The 27,524-nt window shown below is 40.7% G+C and overlaps 1 protein-coding gene across 3 annotated transcripts in view; it reads right to left on the reverse strand.

Annotated features, from left to right (window-relative positions):
- Nucleotides 1-18,560, reverse strand: part of SAMD5 (sterile alpha motif domain containing 5) — a 425,299-nt gene extending 406,739 nt beyond the window's left edge. For 2 of the 3 annotated variants that reach the window (XM_079146900.1, XM_079146902.1), the window contains exon 1: nt 16,527-18,560. In XM_079146900.1, coding sequence (XP_079003026.1) covers nt 16,527-16,985 — 459 coding nt within the window. In that variant the 5' untranslated portion in view covers nt 16,986-18,560. The remainder of the gene's footprint in view (nt 1-16,526) is intronic. The other variant, XM_079146901.1, reaches the window with a different exon arrangement.
- Nucleotides 18,561-27,524: the final 8,964 nt, after the last annotated feature.

The raw sequence follows: 27,524 nt of genomic DNA on the forward strand, positions 1-27,524 counted from the left end.
CCCTTGGGCTCTGATAAAGATGCAACAAAGACAGGTCCCTTCTCTCAACTGGATTTAGACCACCTAGATGCCTTTTTACCTCAGGTCTCTGGTGGGATGGAATAAGTGGCACTGTGGATTATTCATCTTTTTCTCATTGCTAACATGGGAGGGAGGTCTTTGGGGGACTCTCTATGACCTATGAGAAAAGCAAAACTCTAGAGTTGAATATCCTATAAAACAAGCTACTAATCCTGTAGGACATTACAGTATAACAAATACTTTCTCATTATTTCCAAACTCCCCTTTTCTTCTCTCCAACACAATAAAACCACTGTTCAGTATGTGCATCTTTCATTCACACTCTGATGTTTTCAAGGTATCCCAGGCCTATTCCCATCAAAACCCACATGATTTCACAGATGGAACATGGCCCAGTCTTACCGGAGCTGTATAATGCACTAATTTCTCAGCACAGGTTAATTTCCCCTTTCACAATTAAGGCCTGAGAACAGGAGTCTGTTTCCCCAAGTTCATAATTGCTACTAAATGACTTTTAAATATTTGTTCTCAATTTCAATAGCAAAATAAGACCATTCACATGCATGATCTATGCAGAGGGGATACTTACTAGAAATGATTAAGTACAATTTTAAAAAAACAAATCAAGCTTTACCAAGGCAAAAATAAAAATAAAAATAAAGCATTTTTAAAAGTAATTTTTCCTGGGAGACTTTGCTTACGACACAGTGGAGTCACACACATGATCAAGGTATTCAGACATTGATTCCCTTGCAAATGCCCACTTCTAACAAAATCAGCCTGGACACCTCAGAATCACATTTTTTGTTTACTTTTAAATTTTATTTGAGGATTTGGAACTTCAACCTGGACACTTCATAATCACATTGTTTACTTTTTAATTTAATTTGGGAATCTGAAACTTAAAACAGGACTAGCCAGTAGCTAATTTTATCTACCAAAATGACTTACAACTGTTAAACCTGACCCCAGATGCCAATTATGCCATTCTGGCTATTCAAAAACTGTTGGAGGTCGAAAATCAAACCAAATTAACTTCTAGACTTAGTCTAAGAAAGAAAAGAATCATGTGATTAAACAGCTGCTGGCTCCAAGTTATTCTCCATTTGTAATCTTAAGGAAGGAAAGCCTCAGATCTTAAGGATACATCAAATTAAACTAGTAACGTGTGGATTTAGAGAAGACTTAAATATTGTAAAAATTCCTGAAGACCTGAACCAAAGAAAACCAATATTGTTTTGCACAGTCTGCAATGCAGTAGCAATCATACAAGGTCAATAAAGACCAATAACTTTCTCATTCCACAGAGAACATGGAACAAGAGGCTGGATGCTCAAGTTCAACAACATGAACTTCTGTTACCACATTAGTGTGATTTCATTTATAGATGACTTTTTCTTCATATCTCCTATTGTCTGTCAGTACTTGTAATACATATTGAAAGAATGAAGGAATTCTCTTTATCTTAAATATAAAATATGGATCCATTCTACCATAACATCTTTGAAATTTAAATTAATTAGTATGCCATCAAAAATTTTAAAAAAGCAATAAAAATCTCTAAGAGACACCCACTCCCTATCCCACACTGATTTTCACCAACATATAGTTGCCAAATCCCATAATGCAGTGATCTTAGGGAGAACTGCACGGTATGAGGCCCTTAGCTCAAATGGTTTCCAAATGAAATTTGCTAATCAAGTGACTTTGCCTATGCTGCCTAAACTCTTCCAGCTTCATTTTTCTCACCTATAAAACAGGAATGACAAGAATAAATTCTACATTGAAGGACTGTCACAAGACATGAACAAAATAATGTAGTAAAGTACTCTTCCCAAATAATAATAAATAAACAGCACTGTTGCGATGATTTGGCAAAGTTAAGGCTGTTGTCTAACTTGTACAACTCCGACTTAAAAAGTGAATCTAGGTGGGAATGAAAAATAGTAATCTTCCTATGTTTCACAAGGAGAGTAAAGGAGGTGACTGGAGCCGAGAAAGCCCCTCCAGATGTGAAGAAGAAAGCCAACAACTAATTAACATGGTCAAGTGAAGAATAATTCTAATTATCACAATTAATGAAATCAAAGCACAAAGAAAAAATTTCAAAATACAGCTTCAGTTCACTCTTCAGCTCTTGCTTTTCCAATGTGCCAGTGTTCATTAAAAAAAGAACCCATCATTCCCTCCTTTCCCCACAACTCACTCTTGATTTAGCAAGTGCACCCCAGCCCAGCCATGTTGGGGAAGATGGACTTCCAGTCAGCAAATTGGTCTAACATGGCCCCAGCAGGTCAGCTGTGTCATTGATATAATGTTTTACTAAATGATCAGAAGATCCAATTAACTACCATTTTTCAAGGTAAGTAGATCCATCCATATAAAGATCAGCTTAACAGAGATAAACACACTGATCCAAATTCTTATTCCAAAAAAGAGGCAGTAAAAACTTATTTTAAATAACATAACAATAAAACTCAAAGTTAATTATCTCCAATCTAACTTCAACTCTCTACTACCCCTCTGCAATGAAGTAGGTCTCAAGAGTAAATAAATTGGCAAACCCTCTGGCTCAGCTCTGGATACAATAGGCATATCCTGCTATCCTGCATTTTTTTCCTGCCATACAAGCCTAAGCAAGCTAGAGATACAGTTTATGTGATCCAAATGGAAAATAATCCCATGCTTTCATTAGATGCCTATAAATGACAGTGACTTGGATGTAAATAACATCAAATTACCAATTTCTTCTTCCACATGAAGTGGAGATACTTTGCACCTTAACCTGATCCTGCAGGAAGCAAGTCCCAACCACTGCTCTGTGGGGAATTTTTTTTATGTAAAATATTTTCCCTTCATAATGCTCATCTATAGTTTTATTACTTTCTGGCCATGAAAATATTGCTACCACTTAAAGCAGTACTATTTTTGTCAATCAAGAGCTTCCCAGAGGAGCCTTCATCATACAGCAGTGTTGACTTGTGCGTTGAGACATGGTTACTTTAAAGTGGCTGTATCTTTATTGCTTGATTGATAGCCAGCTTGGGAAGTGTTGGGTGCATCCATTTCTGCAAACTCAGCTGAGTTCTGCACCTGATTTATTATCTTCTCCAGAAACAATCTATTCCTATACCCCATTTTTAATCCTTGCTTCAATGACTTTTTTAGGGGAAAAAAATCCACCTATTTGACCTTTCATTGTATGTTTAAATGTAAATCAAGTTTTGTTAAATTAATACTTCTTACAGAGTTTTTCAATTTCATCTTTGTTACACATTGGGCTATTACTGCTATGCAAAGTCAAAGTTTCAAATTAAAATGAATGCCAATTTGATTTCTTTTATAAAAGTTTTCAATTTGATATGGCATCTGGCAAGGAGTCCCTGCCTATATCTTCCACTACAGCTCCAAGAATGGGCAAGGGGCAGAAAGGGATCGGGAAACTACTGGGGGAAAGGAGGGTGGGAAACATGGAGAGTAAAGAAGAATATATTTCCAGAATCCAGGAGGAGTTTCCTAAACTATACTTACAAAAAGAAAAGCCCCATTTTGCTGTGAAAACAGTAAAATCAACAGGGATGCAGGCTAATCCCCACCCCCTTCAGAGTCTTTGCCCCCGCATTCAAAAACAAAATATCTATACAAGACAAGAATACTAAATTATTACCTACATTGCATGGCTGTTGCCTTTTGGGTTATGGAAGTTGCTAGACAGACACCATCATTTCCAAAAAAATATTGGAAGGAAATCAAATGTAACAATATCATGACAATAATAGATGAAGTGGTTACACAACTAAAGGTAAGTGTCAAACATTATTCATGACAGGAAAGATATAATGTAGAAGAGTGTAACTGTGTCCTGGGAGAAAGATTAATATAAATATCTGCACTCACAGGTTGATTCAAGAGCCATTTCATGTTTTAATTCACCAAAGTTATGTAAGAACAGTTTAATTCTAGGAAATCAATTAATGTCCATCTCAACAGGAGATGCAGGAAGAAAAAAAAAAAAAAAACATTTTCAAGTTGCTAAAAAGACGTTCTGTATAATTACATTTTCACTCCCAGTAAAAATCCTTACAAAATTAGGAAAAGAAGGATGTTTTCTTTACTTTGTGAACAATGCCCTAAACTGAGAGTCAGTAACAAAATAACAGCAAAATACTGGTATTTCCATTAGAATTTGCGATATGATCAGGAGGCCTAATTGTATTTATTATTTAACATTGCTTTATAAATTCTAGCTAACACAATAACACCAGAAGAAATGAGAGGTATAATTTCTGTAAAATAGGGAATAAATTTATTGTGTGTATAATTATGTATAACATTAGAGCTTTACATTATATTATGTACCATAATAAATTTCAGACTGATTACAGAGCTAAATGTGAAAAATAAAACAATAAAAATAAGATATAATATGTATATATGTGTGTATACACACACACACACAAACTGTGAATTACTGCAGGGATTTATAAGTTCAATTACAAAAATAGGATTATGCTTAATTAAAAAGGAAAATCTAAAAGGCAAATGACAACTAGCAAAATATGTGCAATGGTGAAACAGGAAAAAAAGTTATTCTTGTTAAAGAGTTTTTTAATTGTGAAAAAGAACACATCTCAACTGAATGGCAAGTAGATGAACAACAAATTTAAGATATGATCTTCATATACAGAAAAACTTTACATTTATTAAGTTATGCACAATGCATAAATATCTACCAGATGTTTTGTGTGACTTCTGTGTGTCAGGTACTGCGTGAGACCCTTATAAATGCCTCATTGATTTATCACAAAAGCCTTAAGAAGCACGTGAGAGTATACACATTTTATAAATGTAATTCAGGTTCAGAGGGAGTAAGTAACTTGTTCCAATTAAGGTTAAAGAAAATTTAACTCAATTCTGTCTGAGGCTATACCATCTATATTTTTCTAGCTTAGAAGAAATAGCTTAAAAATTCCTGATAAGGTATAATACATAAAAATGTTAAATTTCTGGATATCCACAAAAGGCTACAAAATTATAAACTAAACATATTCTTGTTTGGGAAACAAATCTTTGCAACTTCTATGAAGTAATGATTATAGTCCTTAATACATGAAGAGCTGTTGCAAAACAAGTAGAAGTAGTCTAAGGCCAGTAGAAAAAATAAGTAAGTACTATGAACAGTCAATGCATAATTACAATATTAAAAAACCCACAGACATCAACTTATATAAACTGGTAGTCTAGTACAATTTAAAGAATGCTGAAATTTCACTTCTCAAACATGGCATGCTGAAATAATGAAAATCATAATAATCAATAATATGGGTAATAATGTGAAAATAATTAATATAAATTGTTTCCAACCCAATAAGGGAATACCTAAATTAATTATGATTGACCTGAGATATGAAATGTCTTAGATTAAAATCATTTTTCCAAGGGGGAGCACAATGAGGAAATGTTGGTTAAATGGGTTAAATTAGACAGGATGAATACATTCTGGAGCTCCTTGGTACAAAACTGTGATTATAGTTAATAAAATGTTTTGTATACTTGAAAATTGCTACGAGATTAGATCTTAAGTAAATCTTTTCACTCTAAAAACATGATAAATATGTGAGATGATAAAGTTAATCAGCTTGATTTAATCACTTCATGATAAATACATGTCAAAACAGCACACTGTACACTATACAAAATATATACAATTTTTATTTGTTAATGGTATCTTAATAAAAATGCTGGAGAAAAAAATCAATCTTCAAATAATACTTGCTGACACAGAAATAACCTGATCCTTATTCACATACAGTGTAATACAAGTTTAGTGCATGGGCAAAAAATATTCTAACACATAAATCATTTTTAAAGAAACAGAGTATGGCATTAGAAGTTTTAATGTAAGCCATTTAGGTATTCAAATTCAGTAAAAATGAAATTATCCCTATTTTCTCAATTCATTGTGATTGCTGCTTTCCAACAGAAACATCTTCAAGATTTTGTTATGAACATTTATTCACTATTGGTGAGAACACCTTAAATTTGGAAAGTTCTTTTAGAGTTTACAAAGCAACTTCATATATATTATGCCATTAAACTCATACTACAAGGCAGTGAGTAAATATGAACTCTACAGGAGAAAAACCTTTTCTTCATATCTTGCACTGACAAGCATTGGGAAGGGCTCACCCCAGTTTGTGGGCAGAAAGGGGTCCTTGAAAACAGAGTAAAACCTTTCATTAGGAACATGCCGTACTAACAATTCTAAACAATGTCACTGACAAGACACTTTTCTCATGGGAAAAAAAATTTTTTGCTGAACTGAATAACTTCTGCTCTTACTGTCTGTTGGGTTTCAATGATCTGCACTAAGCTTTGAATTGGCATCTCTCATTACCTGTCCTGGTGCCCATAGAAGTTAATTCAGAGACTTCAGTTACAGAGTTGACCCCGAACCCACACACTTGGTTACAAGAGTCCTTTTGGTGTATAAGCCTGTAAAGCTATACTCCATGGCCTCCTTCATGGACTGCATACTCCTGCGTTAAGCAGTGAACTTGAAATAACGATAGCACCGCGATATGTAAAAATGAAAACAGCACTTGGGTAACTTTACTTCTTTAATTCTTATGTTAGAGTTTTTATTTGTGTTGAAAAACTAAACAGTAAGACAATATAAATAGCAAAGTGCAAGAATTTCAGTGCGATTCTATTCAAAAGATGGAATCATTTTTACTGAATTTGAATACTTAAGTGTATTCCTTCTTTTAATTGTTGGTTGCTTTAAAACAAAAGAAGGAATCAAGAAAATAATAATTACTGCATATTACATGACTATTACTTAAAATAATTTTGTCAAATAGAGGTAGGTGTTAAAGGCATACTCTGGGTATCAAATAAATAGGTATGCTTCCATTCTTATAATATGTTCTTGGAGGATAAAAAGTCTTCAATTTTGTCAAATGTGCTCATTATGATTTTGGTTAAGTAAAAAATGCATAGAAATTGTTTTTCTTATCTTTCTGATATGCTCTGAATGAAGTACATCTTATTTTGTTTGTATTTATAACTTATGGAAATTTCACAGTAAGCTTTTTAGAGAGCCTCAGACTGTTTATGTCGATTAGAAGCAGTAATAAAATCTTTAAACTATTAGATGTCACTTAGTCTTTATGTAAGACAGATCATATGCTTAATGCCTTTTGGCATGATCCCCAGTTATGACCCTTAATTGTTTGTTTCTATAGTACTGGAAATTAAACCCAGTACTACAGGCATATGCTCTTACCCCAGACCCCCTTTTTATTTTATTTTGAGACAGGGTCTCTCTGAATTGTCCAGGCTGGCTCTGACCTGAAATCCTCCTGCCTCACCCTCCTCAGTGGCTGGGATCAGAACATGCCTGTCCCTTAATATTTTTTATATTGACTAAGAAAAAGATCCCCCTCCTTCTCCTCCTGGGTTTCCCCAAGTCCAAATCAGTGGTTGATCTGAAGCAGCATTATTTCATAAAACTTAGAAAAGAACTGATAACAACCTTCCGGTTTAATACTGCTGGTGGTAATAACAACTCTTTGCTATAGCCAAGGAGGCACTGTTGTCTCTAGCCCTATATAGGCTATGACCTTGAGAAGCTATGATCTGTTATGGTTTAGATATATGGTGTCCCCAAAAAGTTCATGTGTGGGTCACTGGGGCATGCCTGCTGAGTATATATTTTGTCCTTGGTGAGAGGATCTTTCTGTTTTCTGGTGGCCATGTCCTGAGTCGCTTTCCTCTGCCACATTCTTCCACCATGATGTTCTGCCACACCTTGGACCCAGAGCAATGGAGCCAGCCATCTATGGACTGAGACCTCTGAAACCGTGAGCCCCCAAATAAACTTTTCCTCCTCTAAAATTTTTCTTATCAGGTCTTTTGGTCACAGCAGCAGAAAAGCTGACAAAAACACTTGCCTTGTTATTTAAGAGGGTACCCGACTCCTACTAGGGGAGTTTTAATTCTGTACCCCTGACTTTAGCATCTTTTTTTTAATTAGGAGACTGGAAGGAAGAAGTAGTTCAACTATGACTCCTTTAAGACCTGACGTGACAGTGTAGGAAGAGAGCTGTCTAGGAACAGCAGGACAAACAAATGCAAAGGCCTGCCTATGAACCCTCAGAATTTCCAAATTCTGAGTAACCCATAAGCGTCACCACTTTTTCCTGTCTGTGTAGTTTAATTGATCCCTCCCCCAGCACCATAGACTCCGCAGCCATTCCTATGGGAAAAAGCACCACTGTGTCTTGTTCTTCACAATCGCTAGGCAACTGACTTCTGCATTCTGACAAGCCCTTGGGGGAGTTTCCATATTTGCAAACATGGATGCACACTAAGAGCATATTTTTTAAGGGTTCAAAAGTAGGAAAAGGATGATAAATATCATAAAATCCAAAAACCAGTTTGCAAGTCCTACCAAAAATAATACAACATTATTTAGTGAGATTCCGTTCTCCATTTCACATTTTACTCAATGTCATGACTCCCAATTGACTATGTTTCAAATTACTTTAGGTGTTTACCCCAAACCAGATCTACCTGAGGACAAGGACTTGCCCTCACTGAAGATGTCTGCAGGCACAGAGTTCTGGAAATGCTCTGAGTAATGGCAACACTATTATCTTCCAAATGATTGTTTAAAAAAAAAAAAAATCATAACATAATTTTGAATATTTAAATTCTGGAATTTTTTAATTGACTTTTTTGTTCTAATTAGTTATACATGAAGAATGCATTTTGACACATCACATATAAATGGAGTATAACTTCTCATTCTTTGGGTTGTACATGATATAGAAAAACGGTGGTCATGTAATCATACATGCACATAGGGTAATAATGTCTGATTCATTCTACTATCTTTTCTACCCCCAGACCCCCTCCCCTTATTCACTCCCCTCTGTCTAATCCAAAGTACATCTAATTCTTTCCTAGCTCCCCATGACCTTATTGTGAATTAGCGTCTGCATATCAGAGGAAACGTTCAGTCTTTGGTTTTGGGGGATTGGCTTATTTCAATTAGCATGATATTCTCCAGCTCCATCCATTTACCAGCAAATGCCATCATTTCTGGAATGGTTTTATTTTTTTTTAAATAATTGTCATTATTGTATTCTCAGGCATATAGAAATGACTAGGCATCACTTACACTAAAAACCTACTAAGAAGTTTTTACCAAATACCCATCTCCTCAGGAACGAGACTTGGATCAGTGGGCTCCTCTGTGTATACTGCATATATGGACAGAGATTACATGCTAGATAGAGGCTGTGGTGTCCAGGTAAACCTCAGCACAGGGTGAGCAGGAGCTAATGCAGGTGAGCACTTACCATGAGCCAGGCTATTCACCTGGCAAATGCTCATTTCTCAACCCTGTTAGGAAAGCCCACCTGAAGCAGTTTGCTTGCAGCTGGCACGGATAGCAATACACTTTCACCATCTGACCCCAGGAGCACATCTGCTCTCCAGATCTACCTCACAATTTAGTCCCCAGAGATCTTGGTCACCTATCCCTTCCATAGGATCTCACATGGCTGCATTGCAAGGATGATGTTAGGCTGCTTGGATCTAATAAGCAAGATGCAGTGACTACCCTCGACTCCATGGTAAGACATTTTGCATGTCAGAAAGTGGTAAATAAATCTGACATTTATTAGGTCTTCGACCTCAGTGAATTTTCAGGGATCCAGTGGTGGGGGGCATGAGAAGAGATCCCTTCTAAAGTGAAGAATAGAGTTGTTGCATCTGGCCTCCTACAACAACCAAGAAGGAAGCACAAGGTCTAATGTGCCTCTTTTTGGAGGTCACATCTTCATCTGAGGGTGCTACTCCAGCCCATTTACTGTGTCACCCAAAAGCTGCCAGGTCTGAGTGAGGCCCAGAACAACAGGCTCTGCTATAGGCCCAGGCTGCAGTTCCAGCTGTTTTGCCACCTGGGTCATGTGATCCAGCAGACCCAGTGGTGCTTGAGGGGTCAGTGGCAGATAGAGGGATGCTGTTTGGAGCCTTTGGCAGGCCTGTCTAGGTGACATTGCAAGCCATTAGGATTTTAGAGCAAGGCTCTAAGACTTTGATCTTGGACTTGGAGCCTCCCAAACCGTGAGAGAGGCACTGCTGTTGTTTCAGTTTGTGTGGTACATGTCGGGGCAGCTCTGGGCAAGTGATACAAATTTTGATCTAGTAAGTTCATGAGTGTGAGCTCACCTAATCTCCATAACTAGCTTATGAGGTAGTCACTAGTGAGGCCCTCTTTTCACAGAGGAGCCAAGGGTGACCTAGTATGGATCAGAACTGGGATATGAAGTTTGCAGTCTGGTTCTGAGCCTGTGCTCATAACCACCACCCTGTTGTGTCAGAAAGAAATCATAATCTCAAAACACAGTATTGATCTCACCTGGATGAACCCCATGACCTGCCAGAATTCACAGAAACCATGTTTGCCTGAGTTTGGGCAATCAACATCACCATGCCTCTCACGCACTGCTACTGAAGGTAGGTGTTAAAGGGGCTGGGGAGCTAGCTCAGTTGGTAGAGTGCTTGCCTCACAAGCACAAGGCCCTGGGTTCAATCCCCAGCACCACAAAAAAAAAAAAAAAAAAAAAAAAAAAAAAACAACTAGGTGAACTAGGTGTTAAGTGTAGGAAGAGTAGGTGAATGCTTAGTGTGCAAAGCAAGAGATGCTGAAGATACCTGCACATACTTGAAATTTCATGATAAGGAATTTTGTTAATGATGGCTGGATGTCTAGTACCACCTGGGAAGCAAGCACATCTTTCTCTGTGCACCCTGAGCAACTGACCTGCCTCACACTCTTCCTGGACCTGCTGCAGATGTTTTCTTATGACTGTCCTACAGGATCAGTACTTTTCCTTAAATGTTTTTATTAGTGCACTGTAGTCACACATAAAAGTGGGGTTCATTATGACCTAATCGCATAGCATGGGCTATAATCAGCTCAACTTCAGTCCGAAGTGCTACCTCTTTCCTCCTCCCTCCAACTGTCCCTCGTCCTTTTCTCTACTGGTCATCTTCCTATTTATTTTAATTGGTGCTTTATTGATATAAAGATGGAATTCACTGTGGAATATTCATATATGTACACAGCGTAATTTGGTCAATTTCATTCTACCCTTTCTTTCTCCCTCCTCCTCAATCCACTTTCTCTGTTCTAATGATCTCCCCTCTAATTTCAGGGGATCAGAGCCTCCCCCAAACATACAAACACTTTCTTTATTTTGCTCTAGCTTCTGCATATGAAAAATAGAAACATTTGATGTCTGACCTTCTGAGTCTGGCTCATTTCACTTAGCATGAAGATCTTCAATTCCATCCATTTACCCACAAATGCTAAGTAAAACTCCAATGTGTACATATATCACATTTTCTCAATTCATTCTACTGTTGACAAGCACCTGAGCTAGTTCCATAACTTGCCAATTGTGAATCAGGCTGCTATAAACACTGATGTGCCTGGATCAAAAGAGTTTGCTGACTTTAGTTCTTTTGAATAAATTCCAAGGAGTGGAGTATCTGGGTCATATGGTCGTTCTAGTCCTAGTCTTTTAAGGAATCTCAACACTGCTTTCCCAAGTGGTTGCTCTAATTTGCAATCCTACCAACAACGCTTCATTTCACCTTTCCCTGCACATCCTTGCCAGCATTTATTATGATTTGTATCCTTGATGACTGCCATTCTAACTGGGGACCAGCACTTTAATTCCCAGTCCTTCTCCAGTAACACTTAAGAAATAAACATGTTTTGACTTTTAACTTCATCTTTCATTATCTTTACTCAAGTTCTCACCAAAGTTGAACTTTCGTTAACATTTGAAGGAGCAAGTTTAAAATTCTCTAACCCTTGAGGTTTATAGAAATAATATTCAGCTTTGATATGGTGCAACTACTTCATGCCAAGTCCTAGGTTAGACATATTAGCACATCTGTCTAGCTCCCTGCAGTTCCAATCCTAAGACCTAGCCCATGGCACATGCTCGGCATTGTGAAATGGAAGGATGGGCATATGGACCAATAAAAAACAGGAGGATGGATAGAGACAGATGGACAGATGAGAGGACATCTACAGGTCCCCCTATACAGAAACTCCACAGGCAGAAACCACAGGAGCATGAGGAGAGCAGCAGCCTCCCCACCAACCAAGCTCTGGTCTCTGTTCCATCTCTTCTTCCTACTGTTCTCTAACCAGTGACCACAAACAAAAACAAACAACAACAACAACAACAACAAAAAAAAACCCAGAAGGATCTAGGCTGAGGACACTTGAGGATCTTGATTGGGCCAGGAAAATCTTTAGTTGCCAGTCTCCAATCTGTCCTGGTAATGTCATGAAGGCAGAAGGAATTCTTGGGAGGAGCAATATTTATTGTCATTTCAGCTTCTGCCAAGACCCCAGGCAAATCTCCAAATGACAGAAGTGTCTTTGCCAGCATCTCCCTTTCCTTTCTAAATCCTTCTCTCCTCCAATACAGAGAGGCCTTCCTGCAGCCTCTGCATCTCCAAATTCCTCCATTCTAGGCTGTCCCTCCAGAGTAGCCACAGAGAGCCCTATTACCATGGAGTCTTATTAATTAATTCATTTAGCACTAACGTGCAAATGAAGATTAACACTTCTCCAGCATTATTCGATAAGTTATACTAACTTAAATCGCTTAACTGGTAGTTGTGGCAAGAGGTACTCTTGGTTCAGAAACCTACAAGGCAGCCCCACCCCCCCCTCCCTAAGGTCTATACTCTACCATTTCAAGTGTGTTGCAAAGTATCTTTAGAGCCCTGGACCCTTCACACCTACCCCAGGCCCCTTCACAAGCATTGCTACATTCACAGAACTCAATAAACACCATGCATGATCTATACCCTATGGGACAAATATATGAATGCGAGGATACCTTTGTGTAATCATATTTAATTCTATATGTTTTCTTGTTTAGTGTTTACCTTTAGGCATGGTTATAAACAGCCAATCACAGCAACTACCATTTGTCTATCAACAGTGCTCTCCTTTAACCTCGAATTCTCCCATCCCTTCCACACCTCCACCACCTCCCCTTCTCTGGCCTCCTGCCACCAACACTTGGGCTGCTCCAGTTTCTCTCATTCTCTAACACAACCCCCGAAACCCTTAACCAGAGTCTCCCTTCTTCCTCCAGCAGCTTTAGATCTATCTTCTCAAACTCTATTAAAAGAGGGGCATGCCGCTGTCTCCACCCTCACTTTCCCATCCCCTACACCTGCCATGGTAAAGGCCTTTGATGGCATGGTTGCTACATCACCAAGATACACTTGATTCTTGTTCTGATGAGTCCTCTCCGCCTTGAAACCTCACAGCTTCCAGTGGCTCCTCCTCTCCTGCTCCCTTCTCTCTGACCACTAGTCCCACGGTCAGTCCCCTGAAAACTAAGCTGGATGCACCTTTTCAAGGCATCATGTGCTCCCCATCAAAGCAACTGCTGTCACATTTCATCATTATTGCTCATTCTATTTTATCTCTGCTAAAACCGAAGATCTCTGAGGGCAGGGCTTCCACGTCCTGTCAACCACAGTAACCTAGAGAAGGCATGACGCAGAGAAGACTTGGCTTTAAAAAAAAATTCTGCATATAAGATCCCCATTTGTAAAGGCGACAATCACAGCAGTCAAAGAAGCCAGCTACAGAGCAGACAAGGGACTCATCTCCAATTTCAAAGTTGATACTCTTTCAAAGCTCCTGGTTTTCCAAAGCTACAGAATTCCTTTGGAAAACAAGGAGAAACTTACTTTTTGCTTGCATTTTAATTCACTGATAGCTACACCAAGAAACCTGAATAGTTACTGGAACAAATCCTACAATCCTTCCAGGTGATTCTTGGAAAAATGCTCAGATCATCCTTGATATAATTCACTTTCAAGCCATCTAATATTCTCACCAAAGTACAAAACCACAAGGGTCAACAATGCAAATGACTGTAAAGGAGGCTGGAGTCGCTCTTCCAAGCAGAATTCCAAATGCACATAACGAATATTACACATGCCGATCATGACAGAGCCAAAGACTCTGGAAAAATTATACCGTGGATCACATTTTAAGGAAAAAGTCCTCACACTGTTTCATGAGTGAATGAGTTGCATCAGAAAACAAATCCCTAAATAATTTTAATCCAAAAGTTAGGAGGCAGTGCACATCTATGCCACAAATCCAAATGAATGTGATCTGCTACTACACACCTGTATGCAGTTTCATGTCCTTTAATTATATTTTAATTCCTATGTCAATGTGAGTTATTCTCACTAACAAAAAAGTTTGTCAGCTCCCTTTTTTTTTTTCAGTCCCCAGCTGGAGTATCTATGAAGGAGGTAATGAAAACCCTCTGCTCCTATTGTTATCCTTCTATCAGATCAAGAAAGAGAATTAAGTATGTGTAGAAATTAAATGGGCCATATCTTTGTTAGCAAACATTGTTAAGGAATTTATATAAAAGTTGAATGAAACAATTCTTTAATTGAAAAGTAAGTAGTATAACAATGCAAATGAAATGTTATATGAATCTGACATAAAAACACACTGCTGTATCACTCACTGATCTAGAAAAAGTCCACAGTTCAAAGCCTACATTCAGATACTGCATGTCCTTAAAATCCTTCACAGTCTTGAAGTTTGCTATTTAGGCCTATCTTGTGGCTCTGTAAGAATCAGAACTAAATCTATGGCAGTGCCAACCACCCTCACCCAGTCCTCAGCTCCTGCCCTCTTGGCTGTGTCACACCACAGCTTTCCTGAGGATGAAGCAAGCCCAAGTGACACACCTTGCCCTCTGCTTCTCTTTGTGGCCAGGACTTGAACTGTGCCCTCACCAGATGCCCAGGTACACACATTCTCTCAGTAGAGGCCCACCTCAGGCTCTGGCGTGTTATAACAAACATGGAGCTGGCTCAGCCGTCTTTTCTTCCAGGAATAATTTCCTATATGACTGACCAGGGACCCTCTGCCCACATCAGATGCCACCTAATGCTAACTTCCTGGCAAATTGTGTCCTCTCCATTCCTGTTCCTGGCACACATCAATGGCACTGTTAAAGCAGGAAACTGGAACATATGTTTAACTGAAGGCCAACTGTCCTCCTGACCTGTCCTCTTAATAATAAAAACCAACTTATATTCTCACCCCTGCTTACCTGCAAGATAACAGATGGGTAATATTAAACCATTTATTTCCATCTTCTTATCACATAGCTTTCACTAGAACTTTCTTAAATCCAGACATTCTAACCAACACTTAAAACTATAAAACAACCCAAGGCCTCAGATGCCCACAAGACACTAGGTCATCCCCATATCTCCACCAGGGTGCTATCTTCAGTCCCTACCAGCTGAATATTCTTGCCATCATTTTCTCCCTGGGCTTCTCCCAGTCTTGATTTCTCAAGCCAGGTGCTCATTTTCCTGTGCAATCTAGGCAAGGCTGGTTACCTATGCAGTTTACTTCCTATCAAGTCAGGTCTGTGGACAGTTGTAGAAACCTAACTGGACCAACTCAGAGAGAGAGGCAGAGCTCCAATATGAAGCAGCACTTTCTGTTACTTAATTATTCAAAGCCCACTGCACAGCTCAGCCTTCCTCACAGAGCAGCTGTGAGTACTTCCAAGGTACCCCCACCCCTTGCAGAATCCTCTCTGGGAACTGAAATGTCGCTTCCTTGTGCTCTGAACTCCTCTGCCAAATGAGTCCACTCAGACTCTCTAGAATAAAGTCACAGTTGTACCTACTTCATCTCATCTGGATCAATAAAAGTCAAACAGGCAACACCCCAGACCTCCAAAGGACACCCTCTGGCCCTATTTTCCCCAGTGTCTTCAGCACCTCATTATCAACCATGGATACTTAAGTTCAAAGAACGTGTCTTAAGTGGGTGGGCACGTGTTTAGTGTTTTATTCACTACTTTCACCAGGATGTTCATGTTAATGGTACATGTCTCAAATCTGCAGCAGCGACGGGGTTATTATACGGAATTGGGAGCAACTGGGCCCAACTTCCCACTCGTTCGAGAGAGTTCACCAATTTATATCTCGGGAATTTATCAAAACTCAAAAAAAGTAAAGAAGAAAAGGAAGGTCGAACATAATGTTAGGCACTGACCATGTTTTCTGCTATCCTGCAGACCCAAGCACCACGGAAACATTAGGACTCCCCCCTGGCTACCAGAAGCAGCACCAAGTCCACATCCTAACAGATGAGACCCAGAGACTAAGCAGAGAATCGGTTCTAGTTTGGAGTTAATGTCTGGGTGCCAGATCTTGTCTTATCAACCATTGGTAACACAAGGAAGGAATAACGAGATAACAGAAAAGACTCCCAGACACCCAACCATCCTGCCCTCCCCATCGTCACCTGGAATGGGCTGCCCGGCCCAGCGCAAGCAGTCTGGACCAGTCCCCACCCGCTTCCCGCCCCGGCCGCCGGGGCGGCGCCTCCTTACCTTTCGGGAGTAAGGGGGTTTGCTCAGGTGGATGCCATCTCGGACGAGTTTATCCCTGATCATGATCTTCAGCTTCAGTTTGGGGTAGCTTACCAGCTCCCTACTCCTGGAGGCGGTCATCTGGCTGCGGGGGTCTCCAGGGGTGCCCTGGGCTGGGCCGCCGCACGGCTCCCCCCGGTGGCAGGGGGGGACGACGTCTGCCGGCGGCCCCGGCGGCGCTGGCTGAGGCTCCAGCGTGAAGTAGAGGCCCGCGGCGGCGGCGTCCTGCTCCCGCAGCCGGCGCACGGCCTCCAGGATGCGGCGGCGGTGTGCGGGTGCCAGCACCCCGATGGCGTCCAGGTCCGGATCTCCGATCTGCTTGCACACCTCCAGGTCATCGTAGCCGTTATCCACGAAGGATTCCGCGTACTGCGGGAGCTGCAGCGCTTTCAGCCACTCGTAAACTATGTTGGTGCACATGGTGGGACTGGGAACCTGGAAACCCTCCGGCGAACGCCCTCCCAGCGCCCCAGCGGCACGGGCGGCACCAGTTCCTACAACTTTTAATCCTCTCCTCGAAGGGGAAAAAGAAATCACAGTAAAGTTTTCCTCTTAAAGGAAAAGATCAAGCCAGAGACCGAAAGCCATTCGAAGCGGTCTGAGAGAGGGAGGCACGTTAAAAGCTGCAAAGTGAATTCCCGGAGCAGCGACGGAGCTCGCAGGCGCTGGCGGCTGGGCGAGCCGCTTGGCTCCGCACCGCCCCTGGATGCGCCGCCGCCACGGGGAGGGGCGCGGGAGGGGGCGGAGGCGGGCGGGGCCCGGCACACCCCTCGAACCTGCGCCGGGTCAGCGCCGAGCCGTGCAGCCCCAGGGTTTTCCCAGCCGGGACGGTCCCGGGGCCGCGCGCCGCATCTCGCCTTCTGCCCGCGGCTGTTGGCGTCTGCACGCGCGCCCGGCGCTGGGGAGGCGGCTCCTCCGCGCAGACCAGCGGCTGCCCCGGAGCGCCTAGTCTTCGCGAGTGCCAGTTGATGTCGTCCTCCTAGTGGGGATCGGCTGGCTTTTAAGCTACCGGGCTAGAGCGGCCACCCTGGATTGCTTTCCACATCTCTCTTTAAATTCTACTTCCCTGACCCCTGGTAGTCTGCGCTCACTTCTTCCGGAGTCTGCCTGACTTCGACTGGCGTGCCCAAGGCCGCCCAAGGGCAAGACCCGGCCACCCACACGGAGCTAGGCAAGGTTTCAAAGTCAGGTGTCCTCTCTCCCTTTCCGATCCGCGTGGAATGCCCCTTCCTCCGAGCTCCTGTGAAGGCTGGAGCCCTCAATCTGGCTGTTTCTGTGGTCACTCGCTCTGTGTCCCAAGCGGTGCGGCGGCGCTTTGGCAGGCGGGTGGGCGCGACGTGGGGACCGCTCGCGTCCAGCCGGCGCTGCGTGCAGCACCTCCTTGCTACAGCTGGGCGCGCCGGCGTGGAGAGGCTGCTGTTGCTCTGGCGTGGCTCATTCTTCCTAGACCTAGATATCCGAAAGTTTAGGATGGGTTGTAGTTGCTCCTTGGCCAGTGCAACCGCCTGTTCCCCTGCTCTGCTTTCTACCTGCTCCCCTCACCCTCTCCTGCCCTATGCTTTTTCTCAGGTCTCACCACCTGTATTCTATCCGGGCGCCCTGGGTGACACGGTCCTCAAGGGACATGCGAGGCGTTCGGTCCCGGAGCCCGGGGATCAGAGACACTCGCTTCGTCCGCCTAAGAAATCAATCCACCAGATGCCTCTGGTCATAGAGGGGACACTAGGACAACCTCCGCCGGCGACACTTTCTCTAGAGGCTAGAAAAATCCGCCGAGTACCTCATCGTGCATGAGCAACCTTATGGGATGGGGACCCTAGCGTCAGGTGGAGCAGATCGTGCCTGGATCACTTTCCCGGTATCACACCCTTTGGTGGGGCTAAGGAAGTGAAGAATCTTGGGCCCAGGTCACATGTCTCTCTCCTTTTCGCAGAAGTGCGATCCAACTTCACACCTGAACTATTTCATTCGGGACCTGCCCTGGACGCCCCCGACTGCCCCGTGGGGCGTGCCAGCTTCTCGCCCTGACGCTGAGAAGTGGGCAAGTAGTGAATTTAGAGTCGTTTCCCGATCTGTTGCGTGCTCAGCCTTTGGGCGTGTATGTGGCAGGGAGGCGCGGGGTTGAGGGTGTCCTTCTTTCCCTAAATCTTAGGAACTCAAGCTCCTCTTTGGACACGGACCCCTTCCAGAATCTAGCTAAGCTTTTTCCTTTATGCCCGGAAAATGCCCGATGTAGACGCTCCCAAAATGTTCCCTTACGTTTGCATTTGGTTCCGGATTCCCTCGCTGGGAACTCAGCGAATCTAATATTCAAAACAGCTGCCAGAATACCGTGTATTCGGGAGGGAGAGGAGAGACGAATGCCAACAGTCGTGGGGCTGAGGACGCTCCCAGCCCTGGATCACCAGGCGGCCCTTTCACGAGGCAGGGTTAGGATCTCCGGCGCTGATGGAGCGCGAGGCCCCTGGGCTTTGAGATGCTGGATGCTCTCAATCCTCCCCGCCCTGCGCTGGTGGCCGCCTCTCCCTCGCCAAAGCGGACACACAGTGCCCCCTCGTGTCCGCGCTGGTGAATTTTTAAGGCGTTGTCCAAGTCCTCCAAACTCATTTTATTCAAGCAGAACGCAGTGGGTTTTATGGCAACCAGTTTCCCGCCACCTTTTAAAAGTACAAATGTTTACATAACGTTAATCTTTGCATCCCAACCCTCTCTCATAAAGGTTTTATTTTTGAAAGCAAAATATTTCCGTAGTTTGAATTACGCTGAAAAAAGTTACAAGCAAACATTCATAGGGAAATCAATATATACCAGGCATCTATACGTATCATCTGTACATATGTGATGAGTAGGATTATTATCCAATATGCTACAGAGAACAAAGCGAGGCACCAAAACACTAATTTGCCCAAATTATCACCAATCCCAGCTGTGCTACCTAATAACGCAGGAAACGTTGGGTCCTTTCTTTTTCATGCTGGGAAACTTAAAGCAAGAGGATTTTATTGTCCTGGTGTTTTATTTCCCATGTTATGTGAGAAGTTCGACCATGCTTCTTAGTAGCTCTTTGCCTTCTTATGCACAGCCTTTCCTCTCTGGGAGCCTGGGGAAATTCATCTTGTCTCATTAATCTTCAGCCAAGGCAGTGAGTATTTTTATTTCCATTTTATAATTAGGGAAACTGGTTTAGAGGAAGATGAATGACTTGCCCAAGGTCATATTGTAAATCAGGACAGAGACAAGAACGAGCTTGTCTTGTCAGAGAGTCTCCCTGACAGGCAGCAGTGATTCTTCTTTATTTATGTGCAGAACACTATCCAATTAGGAAATAAAGCATCCTGGTGCTCTTTCTGGAAGGGACACATTTTATGAACTAATAATCTGTTAATCAGTCAAAAATAAAACCTCTTCATTTTGACCTCTTGGGAAACTTGCTATCTGAGCTATAGAGGTTTCCTTTCCAGGATCCCTTTCCAGTGTTCAAGTTTTCTCTGTGAACCCTGGAATCTTCTGTCTTCCCCCCACTTGCCATAGCATATTGAACCTCTTAGTAAAATTTTTTTCCTAGAGGGTACCCATGTGAAGGCACAAAGCAGAACTTCTATAGCCTAAATACGACTCCGCTTTCTGTAGACACACATGGATGAAGTCCACAGTAAGAATGCCAAGAACAAAAGCAATTTAAGATTTAGAACTATAGCTTTTTAAGAGTCCAAATGTCATTTACTATCATCTCTGACATCCAAATTTATTTGAAGGAAATAAGAGGTCCAGGAAGGTCAAGTTACTTACCTAAGGTCACACAGCTAGTGGGTGACAGAACTGGGACAAGGACCAGTGTATGCTCTTTGCAATACATGGCATGACCTCATTTTTGCTCTGAGCACCTGGCTACTGTCAAAATCATTCATTTACTTGTCAAATGTTTATTAAGTAGACACTTCAGTGCAGGGCACTGAAGCAAAAAGAGAAGAGTTTTTCTTCATTAATTGGAAATGAAGAGATTTCAGCATTTTAAGTGTGTAGAGAATAAACTGATATTGTTATATGTTGGTTCATGAGTTGCAATGATTACAAAGGCATGAAGGTGCTGCCTTCTATCGCTACTATTATAAACATTATGTATATCATAACATTAGTCAAAACTTAAAATTATACTTGACATGCAGACCAAAAAGTACTTTAAATATAAGTGGCTCTTAGGGTCCTAGGTACAGCCTTAGAAGATCAAATTAATTTATCCAGCACGTGTTGTCAAGTATGTACCACTTTGTTTTTGAGTGATAATGCTTCCTAAGAGTTGTTCTTCTTTTAATAAAAATTTCAAAATATCTGTCATGTTGATTACTAGTAATATATTTGGGGTCACACATTTTTGCTTGGGGGACTCCTTCCCTAATAAAAAGCACTGGGAAAACTATTGTGGAGAAAGTTTCTTTTCAGATACTCTTTTAGAACTATGACGATAAGTCTATGACATGGTTTCAGATTTCAAATGCAAAGTTAACTTAGCACTGACAGTGAAATTAATTAATGATAATTATATTCAGGTTTTAAATTCCAAATATCAAAAAGCAGCTTTTCTGCTTTGCTCAGTAACTCAATTTAAGGTTATAGAGTGAAAAATAATTTGTTTTGGAATTTTCTTGGTGCCAAGTAAGGTTTTATACTATTTTATTGAGAAGACAGATGTTCATACCTAGCATGGATAAAAATTTAACTCCATTAACATCTATTAAATGTCAGTCCCCAGGGTGTCTAGCCTTGTAAAAGTCAAGGATATATAATATTAATCTTAAAATGCTAAATATGTCTTGTCTTTGCTTAAACCATGAGCTAAAGAACATTAAGAAGTTACACATGTCATGGGGAGAAAAGAGAATAATGGGCTTGAGTGATGTAACGGGCAATCTGTTCTCCACCGACTGGGAGTGAGGCGTGGGGTTGGCACCTTAATTAGGGGCAGGCTGGGTGGGGATGTCTGTTAACATGCCTGAGCCCTCGACATTATACTTGTGTGTGACAACACATATTTGAAAGAAGGAGCGACAAGGAACAGTAGGGAACACCAGCAGGAAGTCATTAGATTATTCATTGCTAGTATAACAGGCCCTTCTTTTCTTTAAAGAAGGAAGGAGGCGGTACATGTTCAAGAAGTCATAAAAGGAGAGGTCACTCACATAAAGAGTGCCAAGCAAAAGCCTGTATTCGAGATAGAAAATAAAAGGAGGTCCATTTAAAAACACTCTTATCACCTCATCTCTGCTAATCTCCAAAAGTTCTGTATTTTGAAATGTACTCAAGAAGAGAGGGAAAGATGAATCCAGTATTTCCTGGGGGTGAAAAAATGGTTGTTGGTGCAAATATTTGGTGAAATGAAAATAGACAGTTCTTAGGAGTACTTTTTTTTTCAATCTGAAGTCAGCAACGTTAACTTAGCACTGCAAACATGGGTTATATAAACTTTATACAAGTGAAATGATATTGATATAAGCTATTTAGACAAGTGAAAGTAACTGATACCAAGATAAAATTATTCATGTCAGACTTGGGAAAAATTAGAGTCAGGAGAGGTGATGAAGGGACAGAGCTCCTGCCTGCCTGTCTGCGATAAGTCCTATTTCAGGACTTCCTAATGGCAGGAAGAGTTCCTTCTCATTCTATGCTACACCCCACTCTCTGTATGCCTCACACATATGCACAAATTTTGTAACAAAGGTTATCTTTGATATTCTTTAAGACCGCAACAATTGACAAAAGATGCTATCAACGGAACACTTGCCACAGCTTACCATGACGCCCATTTTCCCAGTGTAATACTCTCGCTAATAAATACCATTATTCTTTGGAGAGTGAGTCTCTGGTTGGTTAGGTTAACAGTAACCTTTAGAAAACATTAAGAGAACCAGTTTATCATTTTGAAAACTGATACATAAAGCAAATAAATCAAACACTTTTTGTTTTTCCCATATGATCTCTACCTGAGGAAACAAAATCATTGATGAGGAGCTTCTTTGCAACTCTTAATACATTAATGAGGCAAGCCAGCATTTCTTCTATATGGACTGCTAAAGATCCCTAGGACTGTTTTAGGAAGATCACAAATTCAATCTTATTTTCTCTTTGTTAACTTTGCATTAATGCTACCAAGGCAATGATGGGTAAAAAGAACTGGCGCCTCAGATTCATGAGGTGGCACTAAGCTACTGGCAGTAGTTGTATTTTCTATCGCAATGCACTACAGGGGGAAAAATTAGTTTCAATGAAGAATTTCCTTAATGAAGCAGTAAAAAATACTAATTGGATTCATCTTTACCTTTGAGTACTTTAAAAACTTTTCCACATAATGAAAGGAGAATGTCTTGTGAGGCACGTGGGTCACATGCTGACCTTGAGAACCACCGATGTGATTACTTGAGTTGCCAGCTGGACTAGCCAGTTTTTTCATGGAACATCATTTTCATTTTACAAAATGAATGACAGAAAAATTTACGGTTATGTAGATTCAGGTCTTTGGCAGGCATTTTCTTGAAAATGAATGAAATAAATCTGACAAAGCAAGTAAATAAACAACAGTATTTGTTGGCAATGGTAATATCCAAGCTTTCAAATAAAATTTGAATTTTGGCAAACTTTGATTTGCTATCATGAGATTGAGAGATTCTCAATTTTTATAGACTTTTCTAATAACACTAGTAGTTCATAATGTTGCTTTTTAGTAATGCATAGTGAAATATTTCACATTTGTAAATCACACTTATCAGTGACCCAAGATATTCCAAATAATGTCACAAAATCCTACATAGGCAACAGAGTCAGTAAAAGAGCAAGATAACCAATGGATCTTCATGTAACAGAATGAAAAGGTTCATTAACGTGGTTTCAGATTTCATACCTCAACTAACCTTTAATAAACTACCATTTGTCACATTTTGATAAAGAATATCTACAATTCCTTGAAGAGGGTATTAAAATAATCTTTGCACTGCAAACTATACATCTTTGTGAGGATGAAATTCATAACTTTAATTAAAGCTATAGATTGCATAGAGAAATAGGAGAGCTAACTGTCTTCTGTGAAACCAGACTATAAAGGGATTTATAAAAAATAAACATTGTCCTCTTAGGAATTTTTTATTTTGTAAGATGCAGTTACTTCCAATAAAAATGTGGCATTTATTTTGATTTGTATGGGTTTTCGTAGTTATACAAATAAGTAAAGAATTTAAATTTTCTTCACTTTTTAATTCTTAATATCAATAGATAAATTTCACATGAACAAAAGCTCTGAAAAGCATGTGTTAAGACCAAAAGTTTGGTAAGTGCTGATCTAAGCAATATCATCCATGTCTGACATCTCACAAAAATCTCACAAAAGGAGATTGTTACTACTTCTTATTGAAAGTAGGCCACCTATGAAGTAGTCATGCCAAAAATTATATTGCACCAGAATCTGATCAAAGCTCTACATCTAAATATCAATTTATAGAAAATATAACAGATGAACATGTGAGAGAGGCAATCAGAAAAAAATGACCTGGTTTCTTCATGAAAAATAGGGAACAGGGAAAAAAAATCAAGACAAAGAAAGAGACTTCCACAAAGATGTAATACGCAGATCAATGTCTTTTCTGGAACCTGATTCAAACACACATTATAAAAAAATTACTATTAAAAAATGAAAAAAAATATGAGAAATAACTAGATATTTGATGACATTTAAGAAATTATTAATTTTTAGTTGTGACAAACTTATCAGTAATCACAGTAACATATTTTTCTTTTTTTCAGGTAATAGTGAAGCTTTAGTGAAACATTTCTTAAAGAGTTTTTTTCAGTAGAACAGATACAATTATGCAAGGCATCCCTTATGTAAAGAGTCATGAAAGTAGCTTATACTTTTGTATATTTTTATTCTAATTTGTACCTGCAGTTTAAAAATAATGATTAATTCTTTTAAAATTTCAGATATTATGGATGTTCACATGGAAAACATACAAAGGTACAAAAAGAAAATATATAACAGAAAACCAAATAATTTTATGAGAAGAAAAAACAATATAGATATTTATATACAACCTTCCTATTTTTAAAGCTGTGTTTGTGTCTATATGTGCATATTTTGCAGTACACTTTCTGCCAAATTGGCATGCTGTGTACGCATCATACACACAGACATACTGATTTCATATTTTGGAAAATTGTGGCTGTAGTGAATATGTCATTGTTTTTTTTTTTTTCCCCCTCTGTTTTAAGGTAGATAATCCTTATATTTTGGAGATGAAATTTTTACAGATGAAATTACATAATACCTGGGACTGGCTTCAGAACAATCTGAGGAGAAGTGGGTGATAATACATAAAACAAGATTGAGTTAATTGTTCGAGCTGAGTGATATTCCTTTGGATTTGTTACACTCCTTACTAGTCTATGTGCTTATGAATTTTCATAGTAACACATCAAACAAATAACAGGTGATGGATACTCCCACTGTCCCAAGGAACGACTTGTAACCCTGTGGAAAAACACAAGGTGGCCTTTTATAATGAAAACAAAACACTTACCATCTCTCAGAGGATGAGATTGACAATGACAGAGATCAGAGATGTCATGTAGGGGTCAGAGCTGAGAAGGGCTGGAGCTACAACAGGAAAGGGGCTGGTAAGGTCTGAATGGATGTGTCCTCCCATGGAGGCCCAGGAGGTAGGTCCTTAGGTTTAGATGAGGTCATGGAGCCACCAGTTAGATTCCTACCATATAAGAAGAGAGTCGAGTTTCTCTGTTTTTCTCTGTCTCTCTCTGTCTCTCTGTCTCTCTCTCTGTCTGTCTGTCTCTCTCTCTCTTCCCACATAGGAATCAAATCCACTGGCACCTTGATCTTGGATTTTCCAGCCACCATAAATTTGAAAAATAAATATCTATTGTTTAAGGCCCTAAGTTTATGGTACTTTGTTATATCAATCCACACACATGGGAAAGTACATATTGAAGAAAGTACATACCAAAGAATATACCAAAGAAAGCATATACCAAAGAATATGCACCGGTGAGGTGGGTCTAAAGCTGAAATATGAGAAATATCTTTTGCCATTAATTCTCTTTTTCATTTAATATTTATTGAGTGTTTATCCTTATTTCAAACTGTTCTAAGCATGGAGAAACAGTAGCAACCAAGAAAGATTAAGTTTCCATCCAGAGGAGCATAAATAAATAACTATATCATTTCAGGTGATGACAAAAATATGAAGAAAAGTAAAGTGGAGAAAGAAATGAAACATGTCACTAGATTCCTAGGGGAGGATTACCCGGATGGAGAAACAGCAAATGTAAGTACTGGTCAGCACCAAGCATGACATGTTTGGAAGCAGCAAGCAGGCCTCTGTGCTGGAGCAGTCAGTGTAGAGGAAGTGGGAGAAGCTAGAATAGAGAGGGAGGCAGGGCCAAATCACTGTAAGCTTGTTGCAAATGTGTTGGAAGTCACTGAGGGTATTGCCTGGGGGAGCAGGGGAACTGACTCATAATTTAAAAGGAGCTTCCAGACTGCAAGAGTAGAGGCATTGAGACCACTTAGTTCCAACAAGCGATGGATGTCACCTGGTAAACTGTTAAGATAAGAAGCATTCCGAATTTCTATTTGTAGTTCTTGCTGGAAGCAGACAGAGTAAAAGAGGACTCAATGTTAGTTCCTAAATTTTTGGCATGACCTGTTGAGTGAATGAGTTGTCTCATCCTAAGACAGAGAAGACAGAAAAGGAGTGAGCTTGGGTACAGGAATGGGAAGGAGAAAGGGTTTTGGTATTTTGGGTCACAGGACGAAATGGGATTGCATCGAACAAGGCCAAGACTGACACAGGGGGTACTCCAACATGTAGAAACTGGGAGTGACTCTGAAGAGCCACAGGAGGGAGGGGAATGGAGCAACCAGGGAGGTAGGGATCTGGAATCTGCAAGGAAAGCAGTTTCAAGAAGGGAAATTGTGTTCAGTGCTGCCAAGGTGTCCAGAGAGGTGAGACCTGAAAATGACCTTAGATCAGGCACCAGAGGTCAATGTCTGGGTTGTCAGGAGCAATCTCAGCTGGAGCAGACCTAAGAGAAACTGAGCAGAAGAGGAGATGGTAATAGTGGAGTCTGTGGGGACAGATGCAGGTAGGTTGGTAGATTTGGTGATGGGATGAGGTACAAGTTCTGATTAATGACCAGAGTCCAGGTCATCTGCCAAGCGAGCAGGAGGGCAAGGGAGCTATGAGATACTGCAGAAACAGACCTCCCAGAAAGGGGGACAGTGAGTGGGCTGGAGAACCAGAGCAAGCATGTCAGGGATTCTGGAATCACACTAGAGATTTATGGTCATAAACCTGAATGAGATCAGTCATCAGTATCAAGCATTCTCCTTCAGTCTTGCTGCGATGGGCAGCAACAGATGCAGAACAACCAGAGAGTTCAATCTAACCAGACTTTGACTCTTAGAAAAAAATACATAAAATGCAAGATAGGATTTACATATGAAAAGTCTAAAATTCATGCAATCATGCTGTGTTAGTCAGCTTTCAACCACTATAATAAAATAGCGAAGGGAATTAATTCATAAAAGGAAAGATTTATTTTGGCTCATAGTTTTGGCAGTTCTAGTCCAAGATTTGATGGACCCATTGCTCAGGGCCTCTGGTAGGGGTTCTGGATGGCAATGGCAGGAAGCTCATGGTAGAGCACTGCTCACCCCAGGGCCAGGAAGCCAAAGAGAAAGAGGAAGGGACCAGGAGCACGCAATACTTTCTGAGACCACACCCTCAACAACCTGAGGGCCTCCCACAAGGCCCTTCCTCCTAAAGGTCCATAGCACCTCTCAACTGCACCACCCTGGGAACCAAGCTGTAACACGAGGACCTTTTGGGGGCAGTCAACATCCAGACTATAATATACAAAACCAGCTTCATACTATAACAGCTTTTCTGATACTCAGCA

The sequence above is a fragment of the Sciurus vulgaris genome (assembly GCF_902686455.1).
Source record: "Sciurus vulgaris genome assembly, chromosome: 7".
NCBI lineage: Eukaryota > Metazoa > Chordata > Mammalia > Rodentia > Sciuridae > Sciurus > Sciurus vulgaris.